The sequence below is a fragment of the Phacochoerus africanus genome, chromosome X, assembly GCF_016906955.1.
Source record: "Phacochoerus africanus isolate WHEZ1 chromosome X, ROS_Pafr_v1, whole genome shotgun sequence".
NCBI classification, from domain to species: Eukaryota; Metazoa; Chordata; class Mammalia; order Artiodactyla; family Suidae; genus Phacochoerus; species Phacochoerus africanus.
In genome coordinates, this window is record NC_062560.1 from 90,084,503 (window position 1) to 90,095,335 (window position 10,833).

The following is a 10,833-nucleotide window of genomic DNA, read 5'->3' on the forward strand; positions in this document are numbered from 1 at the left end:
TAGCAAACAATGGTGCTAAGACTTGAACCCATGTCTACTTTGCTAATGCACATGTTTTATTTACCACCTTTTCATTTATTATCTATTTTAACTATTCTTCATAGATACTTGTATCTGTATATCACAGCAAATTGGATAGAGTTAATTCCTGCTTTTATGAAGTTTTGTAATTCCATCTGTTTTCAGTTTCCACAGTGTACAGTATTGTCTGGAGATGGGGATGGAATTTTATTGATTAAAGGTGGAGAGCAGAGGACAGGGAAATGGAGATTTTATTTATTTATTTATTTATTATTTTTTTGTTTTTGTTTTTTTGCGATTTCTTGGGCCGCTCTCGTGGCATATGGATATTCCCAGGCTAGGGGTCGAATCAGAGCTGTAGCCACCAGCCTACGCCTGAGCCACAGCAACGCAGGATCCAAGCCGCGTCTGCGATCTACACCACAGCACATGGCAACACCAGATCCGTAACCCACTGAGCAAGGCCAGGGATCGGACTCACAACCTCATGGTTCCTAGTCGGATTCATTAACCACTGTGCCACGGTGGGAACTCCAGAAATGGAGATTTTAAATTCATGATAAGCAAGGATCAAGTTAAAGCAGGGATTTCCAGATATAAAACCAGACTACTTGCCTGACAAAGTTTGAAATCCTTTGCCATCATTTATCTGTTTCCAGACATGATACAGAAGTGCTTAAATGTTTTCTACTAAAGAAAAGGGATGGAAAAAACTTTGTTGTAATTATATCCTTAACTGGCTCTTTCTTTTTGTCCATTTACTCTCACTCCCAAACCTCCAAAGTGTAAGATATGCAATGAATCTATTAGAGAAGCATATACATCAGTCTATGACAGAGTGCTGAAAAAAATATCATCAGATGTATAACTGCATAACTATGTTTTTTATGAACTCATTGCATGTAACTGCTTCCCCCATTTGTCCTAAAATTGGCATATTTCATAGTCGAAAATTGAGAGTGCATTATTTTGCCTAACTACAGTTCTGTTTTAGTTTATGTTTATAAAAGGGATATTTTTCAGCTGATACCATTTCATGTCTCAGATATCTGCTTTTCACTAAACAAATATTTGTTGAGCACCTATTCCATAAAGGACACCAAGAAAGGCAAAAGCAAATAACAGGGCTCCTGCTTTCTAACAAATTTAAAGGGGAATTAGAACATACAATTACATATATATACAAATTACCATCAAACAAATGTAAGTCAATTAAAAGAGAGAATCCCATGTGGCTCAGCATAGAATTATATCCTAGGAAACAGTCCAGCAAATAAAAATAATTTTAAAAGTTGAATATTTAAGTATTTACTGTAGTCCTTTGAAAAACATCAAAGGGGAATAAATTTGTAATATTCACCCCCACAACATTTGAAATCATCTTTTCCCATTACTATCATGCTCAATATTTATTACATAAGGCAACTGCCCAGAAACCTCTCTCATCACTCCTCATCCTCATTCCCCACTACAAAACTCCCCTGGGATGCATCCCCTGAAAGTTTTTCCCCTTTTTGTTCTTTTTCAGCTTCTATCACTTTTTTGTCCTTGCAAGAAACACTTGTTCCCTTTTCTGATATAATGTGATTAAAATACCATTACTCCTTGCTATTTTTCAGCTCTTTCAGCCCATTATACCTTTTCTGTATAGTAAAAGCTCAGGGACTGATCAGGCACACCAAGAATCTCCATATAAGTTGCTGGATTTAGAGAGAACCTTGCAGCTGACAAGAGGATTATCTTTGGAGAACAGGGAGAAGGGGAAAACTGCCAGCACTGACTTAATGTCTTTTATTCCATCGCCCATGAGAGAAAGAAAAAAGAGCTATAAGAGAGAGATAAAGTAGTAGTAGATAATAATAATAAAAAAACAGCTTTTGACTTCTACAAGTGTGGTGTTTGAGATGGTTCTTGAAGATCCAAACAAGTGGCAATAGTTCAGGAATTCCCAGGCAGATGAAGCAGTGTTCAAGAGCAAGGAGACAATAATACATGGGCTCTGTGCAGATAAAAAAACAGGGAGGTCAGTGTGGCTGGAAACTGCATTTACCAAGGTCTTTTGTTCTCCTGAATATGAACATAATAATAACTAACCCTCATTTTATGAAGGTTTCAGATATGTTTTTGGAACATGAGACTTTAAGACATTGACTAATTCTTAGCACATGATCTAAAGGACACAACTAATAAGCACCTTAATATGCACTCAGATAACAATGCACATTTTTAGCAGGTGATGTTTCCATAGAGAAAATGTATATTTAAAGAGGGGAAATTCCTTTCTGTGACTCAAAGGAGATGCTGAGGTTCTCAACATTATTAATCAGAACACGTACTCTAACTTTTTTTCTCAAGCATGGGGATGAATTCACATGGAACTATCCCCACTTTCTCACCACTCTGAAGAGTTATCCACCTTGGAAAGACAGCTGGTTAAGGTTCAATGGGTGGAGTCTATACATGGCCATCAGACCCAAAGAACACTTTTCACCTCCTGTCCTAACACTCACCTTCTGCAGCCCTGGGCACTGCTGAACACACTCTCCTTGCAATTATCTTCCCCCCTTTTCTGACTTTGCCTAAATACCCCACTGACTTCCCTGGTTCCCAATCAGGGGCAAATGTGCCCTCTAGTGGACACGTGGCAATCTGTGGAGACATTTTTGGTTGTCACAATTTTGGGGGGAGGTGCAGTGTGCTACTGGCATCTAGTGTGTATAGGCCAGGGATTCTGCCAAACATGCTACAGTATACTGGACAGCCTCTTGCAACAGAATCATTCAACTTCGAGTTGGAAGTGCTGAGATTAGGAAACCCTACCCCAGAAGGATGTAAACCAGCCTAAGGATGTTTCTGACAAGTGAAGGCTAAGGGTCTTGCCCCAGTCTTGATAGTTGTTCACACCTGCCCCAACAGAAGACAGCCCAAAGTCACATCCAGCCACTGCAGAGAGGTACCAGGGCTGTGACAGCTTCAGTATCTAGGTCTGCCCCGAGTCGATGTCCAGGGCTCCTTCATTTGTCTCAGTCTGGCTCATCCTTCCTCCTGTGGGCTTAACCATACATTTAGCCCCCCTCAACACAGCTTACAGTCATCAGAGGGAGAGAGGCAGGCCATCCTCCCCCTTTTACCCCCTCTGCCTAGAAACTGATCTCCCACTGGGTTATGTGCTATTCCACATTTCTGAATTCATGAGGAGCTTTGTAGCCAGATTTCCCTCCCACTGTTTTCCTGGTGATAGTTTGGGGGAGAGAAATTCTCAGGATGGCACCATTTCTGGTCAGTGGTCTAGACCCGCAAACCCTGCAGGCACTATCAGTGGGTGACTCACCTCCTTGGCAGTGGCATGACTTCCCTGTTCAATCTGACTGTCCTAGTTCTGCCCCTTGGAGACTGGGAAGGATTCTGCTATCATGGGGCTGAACGATAGTGGTCCTCATGTGCAGCTGGTGTTGGCATCCTGTGTACGCAGCCCTGAGGGTTAACCCCAGGCCTGTTTTGACTGTTTCTCATGAAATAACTCACTCAGAAGATGAATGAGCTTCCTGTACAGTTCATTCCTGGAGACTCTTAGGATGCAGGAATCCCCACCGCCTGTCACTGCCTGATGCACCTCCTCAGCCAGTTCTGACATTTTCTTTGACACTCTGTGGTTTGCAACTGCTCTTCTGGTGCGTTTCTGACCTGCCAATAATTTGGTTTCCCAGAACAAGAACTCACTCAAGTTAGCCTAAAGAAAAGGGGATCTGTGTGATGTAGATTTTCAATCAGCACAACTGCAGGAAGTAGAAAAGTGGTTGGGTTTCCACACTCCATCACTGGGTCACAGGATTACCTCCCCTCTGCTTCTCTGTGCCTTTCTGCTCCCTGGGGCCTCACACTGCCATTCTCTAAGACACCTGCCCTCTGTAAAGCACACGTTTCTGCTCCTCCACGTCCATGACTGACCTTGGCCCCTACCCCAAGTGACCCCACTGCTTCATTGCCCAACACTATCCTGACTATGGAATCTGCCTCTCTGTTCAGATTCTCTAGTGTGAGAATATGTTTGGCTCAGGATGGGTCAAATGTCCACTCCTGCTCCAAGAACCTACAGCCTAGTTGGAAGCAGGGAGGGAGGGGAGGTGTTATATACATGGCTGCTCAGGTCCACCATATACTGGGGTTGGGGAGAGACACACACACACACAAACACACACAGAAGCTGCAGCAGTTCTGGGGTGTCGAATGCTAATGCTCTGGAACACAAAGGAGGTTATTAAAACTCATCTCTCCTTGTCAATCCACACCCCCTCCCCCTCCCCTTGCCTCCCAAGCTCCTAACCTTATTCTCCTACTCTTCCCTTCCCCCACCCCACCCCCCACCCGGCTTTCCCACCTCTCTCTGAACACTGAATTCCCATTGGGATATATTTCTGTTATGTTTCATATTTCTGAATTCACTGAGGGGTTTGCAGCCAGATACCCCTCCCACAGCAGAAGCAAACTTCCCTCCGTGAAAAATTCACAGCTTTACACCAAGGGCAGTCCCAGTCCCCTGGCCTGCGAAATACTGGAGGTCTTCTCTGCTGATGGGGATCAGAGTCTCTCCTGTCTCTCTAGTCCCTGGGCCCCCATATCAGACCACATGCTAACATCAAAGGGCTCCCAGTTGGGAGATGGAGCTGCTGCTGTGAACGTTGCTGTGGGTGGGGATGATGCGGGTGGGGATGGTGTGGATGCCTCTGAGAAGGGGAACAACGGGCATGGGTAGGAGTATGTGAATGAGGCAGGGAGCTGGACAGTGAGGGGTTCCGGTGAGACTGTGGGCTCGGGCTTGAGGGTCTCGGGGAAATAAAACATGGCTGTGTCTGTTGACCCGAGATCTCCCTCCCTCTGCCTGCCAGAAGTGTAATCTTTCTGGTCCACAGCTCCGAGAAGCTGCATAAGGTTAAGGTCTTCACTCAGCTCCTCTGTTTCCGCCCTCTCCGCATCCTTGTGACTTCCTCCGCCTCCTGCGGCGCCGAAAGCAGTAGCAGTAGTAGCTGCGGTGCTGGCCTCCTCTCTCTCCTCACCTGCTCCTTCAGTTCCAGCGCCAGCGGCAGTGGCCAGGCCTGGTCCCTCTGCAACTGGCTCTGGCTGAGCCCTCAGCTCCTGGAGAGAAGAGGACGGAGTTGGGACCTGTTCTGGGGGCTGAAGGGAGGGGGCGGGGGATGGGGCACAGACCGAGGGGTAATCTTACGGCCTGGAGGAGCTTCCACCTCAGGAGGTCCCGTTCTTTCTGCACCTCGGCCAGGCTGGTGTGGGCCAGCTGCAGGCGGAAGGCCGCCTCCTTGCGCTCCATCTCCAGTTGCGACGTGAGCAACTTCAGGTCTGAGGCCAAAGCCTGTGCGGCCGACTTGTGCAGTTTGGCGAAGTCGTGCAGCCACTGCACCCTGCGCCCGTGTAACTGGCCCTGCCTGCGGGCAAAGGGCACGCCCAGGGCCAGGCTGCCCCAGGCACAGGCCTCTTTGGCCTCGCTGGGCACCTCACTGGTCTCCAGGATGACCCTGAGCTTGTCCTCCACCTCCTCCCAGGACAGGATTATATTATCCAGGTAGAACTCAGGGCCTTTCGCGTGCCTGGCCATTTTCTCGTTGATGAAAGCCACGACCATGTGATGCTGGAACCCACCACTGGAGTCTTCGGGGTTCAAAGCCATGATGGCTGAGGGCCTTTGGGGCTTGGCTGGCCCTGCGGGGATGAATCAACCTGTAGCACCCTCCCCAACCCCTCCCCCACCATCTCTTCACCTCCGCTTGCTCTCTGCCTCACACCTCACAGGCTCTTAAAGATCACCTGACTGGCTTTCCCCGCCCCAAGACACTGCCCACCAGGTCTCACCTCCTGGCTAGTGAGGGTGCAGACCGGACACACCCTCCAACCATGCCCAATGGTACCTCTCTCTCCTTGAGGGCTCCGAGGAAAGAAAGCCTCCAAATGGCTCCTCAGTCTTTTACCTTCGGAATGTTCCAACTTCCAGAAACAGCGGGGGTGGGAGGGTTGCACAAGGAAGATCACCCTCTTTCCCAGGATATAAGGGAACTCCTACACTGTTGATAGTCTTTGAAGGTGGGAAGGAACAGCAGTGGTCAGAAAAGACAAAACCACAGGAAGTGCTTGTAAACAAGTACAAAAAAATTCCACTCTCCTCTGCTACCTTTGTTTGTCCCATGCCAGTGGCTCTCCCATCATAGAGATGGAATGTTCTAGAACAGCAAGCAGCCCCACCCCTTCCCTAGCCTCTGGCACACCCCCACCTCAGGAAGATTCCATAGCCCTTGTTCTAGACAGTGCCAAATTCTGATACTTGATCAGCAAACTTTTTCTTTAAAGGGGCATATGGTAATTATTGGAGATTTTGTAGGCGGAGGACCTATGTCCTAACTACTTGTAGCATGAAAGCAATCACAAGCAATATTTGAAGAAGTAGCTATGTTCCAACAAAACTTTATTTACAAAAATGGGCAGCTGGCAGTATTTGGCCTATAGTTTGCCAACTCCTTATCTAGATTCATATATCCTATGTGTCCCAAAGATATCCTAAATACAGATGTTTGTAATGTAAGTCAACCCTATCCCCAGGAAATGATTCTCCTATCTTCCTATGTTGTTCAGTATAGAAACCTCAAAATCTCCAATGCTACCTCCCTTAATCAAGTCAGTCACCAAGTCTTGTTGATAATACCTCAGAAATTTTTTTTGACATCCATTCCCATTTAGGGAATGCCTCTGTGGCTTTTTAAATAATCTCCCTGACTTTAATCTCTTTCTAATTTCTAATCTCTTTTTAATCCTTCCTATGATCATGTTGCTCTCAAACTTAAAAAATATTTGATGGCTTCATGTGACAAATTCCTTGGGCTGACATTAGGTCTCATCCCAGGCTACCTTTCTTCTCCCTTCCTTCCTTCCTTGCTTTTTATCTTTTTAGGGTGGCACTAGTGGCATAGGAAAGTTCCCAGGCTAGGGTTTTATTCAGAGCTGTAGCCACAGGCCCATGCCACAGCACAGCAATGCAGGATCTGAACCATGTCTGCAACGTACACCATGGCTCCCAGGAATGCCTGATCTTTCAAACCACATCCTCATGGATACTAGTCGGATTGATTACCTCTGAGCCACAGATGCAACTCCTCCAGGCTACCTTTCTAACTGAATTCTCTCCATTCTCTTCTCTCCCATCATTTATGTATCCAAGGGACTAGCCATGCAGAGAAACACTCATTTTGGGTTTTGATTTAGTTTTCCATCTGAAAAAAAAAATCAGACATTCATTATTGGTTATATGAATAATCTGTTCTATGAACTACATTGAAAAAGACAGCATTTAGTCTTTCAGTGTCTTATGTCAGATAGTGATAGAGAAAAAAATAATAAACCAGGCATTAAAATATTCCTAAGATGGTGATTAACATAGGTATAAATCCCACTGTTTTTCTTTCATTTAAAATGTTATCTTGTGTCATTTATTTTTCCATTTCAATTTGTATATTTTAATTATAAGCCCTCAGTGGGAAGAGTTCATGTTTTGGCTTGTTCTCAAGTGACTTCTGCAGAGAGAGCATTCAAAACATAATGTGGAAATTGGAATGGTGGGGAAGAGGGGGAGATACTGGAGTTAGGGAGACCCATTACGGGGCTACTACAGTAATTCAAAGTGTGAACTAAAGCAGTGGAATTTGGGATACCTTGGCACATGTACAGAACTTTTTTTTATTATTTTAATGATGCATGTACAGAACTTTTTGTTAGGTAGAATTCATACGAATATCAGAGAGTGGCAGGGATGAGAGAATGAGTAGGGTAATTCCCGGGTTTCTTCTAGAGGGAACTAAGCAAATAGTGATAATATAAACTTATATGGAGAATGAAGGAGAAACTGGGGTGGGTTCCCCTTTAGATATATTGATACTGAGATACCTGAGGGACATCCCAATAGACATACGCCATAGGCAGTTAATATGAGTCTAGAACTTAGGGTAGACATCAGGGCAGGAGGTGTAGTATTAAGAAATGGAAGTTAGGCTTGAAGCAGTGGTTAAAATAATCCAGGGGGTGGATATAGAACGAGAAGAGCAAAGTGCCTAGGACAGATCTCTGGCTTGCCTCCATTGACCTCTTCCTTTCTTCCACTGTCAATTCTCATTGACAGTTTTATAGCTCATCCCCTTACTCCTTTGCCTTCTCTTCATCTACCCTCAGAACATCTTTTACCCCACCTTTGAAAGATTATTTCTATAACACTTTAAACATGAACTTCAGCTTATGATCACTTGTCTCTGTATGCTGCCATCCTTCCAGTTTTGCTTATAACCACTTTTAGAAAATTAAAAGAAAATCATTTCTCTTGGCCAAAGGATTGAAGGAGGAAGAAAATGAGGAGACAGGGAAACTTGTTTATATCCTACTTCAGTAGTGCAGGAAAAACATGATTAGGGCTTGAACTGTGGCAGGACCTAGATAAAATATCAGATAAGGAGAGGATTTTGAAATAGAGTTAACACAATTTGTTAACCAATTGCATAAGGGAAATAAGTATGGAGAGGTGGAGTGGAGGATGATTTTGAGGCACCTGACTTGAGAAACTACCTAATGTGGTTTGTGATGCCTCCAATCATGATAGATAATACAAGAGGAATAACAGACTGTAGAGAACAGGTACTGAATTCAGCTTGGGACTGAGAAGTGCCTTCGTGACTATAATATGGAATTATAGTTAGATGAATTAACTGGGCTGGAACTTGGGAGAGAAGACAAAACTAGAGACAAATATTATAGACTCAGATGTCTTCAGCACTTTGTGGTTGGAATCTAGTGCTTGAACAAAATGATGGAGATGAAAGTTGAATGAGAAAAGAAAAATACAGACAAAAGTAAACAAAACAGAGGAAGGAATCCTGAGGCCTAGGGGAAGATGACTAACATTTTGGAGATAGGCCAGGGAAGAAAAACCAGCAATAACTATAAGGAGTAATTGGAGAAGTTAGATAGTCCTGAGTTAGAGAAGTCTTAGAAGTAAGGAGAGCTATAGAAAGTTGAAGGAGAGTTATGAGTTTCAAATAATGCATGGAGGGAAGATAGAATGAGGATGAGCAAGAGGTCATTAGATTTGGCTAGTAAGATATCCTTGAGTTTAGTGCTAGAAATTCAATAGAATTATAGGACAGAAACCTAATGTTAGTGGGTCATAGAATGAAGTTAGAGCAGCATGCAGAAATTTTGAATGTTAATAAGTCTTTTAAGATCTCTGACAGGATTTCTCTAGTGGCCCAGCAGGTTAAAGGATCCAGTGTTGTCACTGCTGCGGATCAGGTCTCTGCTGTGGCATGGGTCTGTTACCAAAAAAAAAAAAAAAACCCAAAGCAAAAAAACAAACTCTAACAGTGACAGTAATGGTGGGTAGGCAGGGGCAGGGATTAGAGACTAGATCATGGAGGTATAGGGTATGACAACTAAGTTGCTAAAACAGCTAACTTACGTAGTTGTCAACACAAAGATAGAGAGAAGTCTCTGGCACCTACTACGTGAGGAGGAAATAACCATTTATAAAGGAAACTCAGTCCTTTGGATGTGTTTGCAATGTAACTTGGGTGATAAAGCAAAACTTCTGTGACTATTATGACAATAATTATAAAACTACTTATTGACTGGTACAAAAATATTAGGGTAATCTAAGTAAGAATTAGTGAAGAAGTAAGAAATATAGTTGACCCTTGAGCAACACAAGTTTGAAATGGGTTGGTCCATTTATATGCCAATTTTTTTCAATAGTAATTACTACAGTGCTACATGATCCACAGTTGATTGAATCATAGTTAAAGAATCAAGATGGAGGATCCACATATATGCGGAAGCCCGACTATGTGTTATATGTGGATTTTTTTTTTATTGCACAAAGAGTTTGTGCCCCTAAGCCCCACACTGTTCTGCTGTAGTTATAGAGTCAGTGAAGTTGGTTACAGGAGTTTTTCTGGAGGAGACTTTGTTTTTCTGTTGTTGTTTATTTATTTATTTTTTATTTTTTAGTATTTAGTAAAAGCTTATTGCGTATATAAGAACTTTCAAATGGAAAGACTGATGTGAAACTCAGGGGCATGAAGTACAGGATGGTTAATAAAGTGAAAATGAGGAAGCCATGTAATCTTAACAACTGTTGGTTATTACAATGGGGGTTTCCAGATGGTAGGGGATTGGTCTCCACAGATATCTGAAGAGCTTTTGGGTTATTGTATGATACATAGCAAATTGACTCTTTTAAGATTGTCTTCAACCAAACAATAAAGCAGAGGTCACTCATAACATGTTGAGGGTTATGATGGTAACAGGGAATCTTTTGAATTTCCCTTGATTATTCTCCTGTGTTTTCTCATATCTCAATCGGTCATTGGCAACAAATTTTGTACTAGCTACCTATATACCTTTAGGTGGCAGATTGCAATTGCTTTCCTTGAGAATGGTGATTCAAACTTGCCACTGGAAAGATCCATATTTCTCAGTCATGTATGAGTGGATTATTTTATATACACACATACAGAAAGTTTCAATTATATCCTAAGGCATTTTATCTGGGCCTCTGCTTTTAGATATGAAAGAGTTCCCTAGTTCTTTTAGTTTCTTTTCAGTAGGTTAGGCCTGGTAATACAACAAATTCATATAAACTCAATTTTTCAAATAAAATTTTAGATTTTATAGTATTAGCATATTTTATAAATGGGAGTTGGAAAAGGAAGTCTGTATTTTCCATGTATGTTTTAAATCCTAGGTCTTATTTTTCCCCTCAGGGAACCCAGG

The 10,833-nt window shown here is 43.2% G+C and overlaps 1 protein-coding gene across 1 annotated transcript; it reads right to left on the reverse strand.

Moving 5' to 3' along the window:
- Positions 1–4,460: 4,460 nt before the first annotated feature.
- On the reverse strand, positions 4,461–5,709 carry LOC125118095 (testis-expressed protein 13A-like). Its single transcript, XM_047764238.1, has 3 exons — positions 5,262–5,709; positions 4,825–5,146; positions 4,461–4,619 (listed from the first exon to the last, which is right to left on the reverse strand). The coding sequence occupies exons 1-3, from the start codon at positions 5,699–5,701 to the stop codon at positions 4,461–4,463; spliced, it is 921 nt and encodes a 306-aa protein (XP_047620194.1). The 5' UTR covers positions 5,702–5,709.
- Between the last annotated feature and the right edge of the window lie 5,124 nt (positions 5,710–10,833).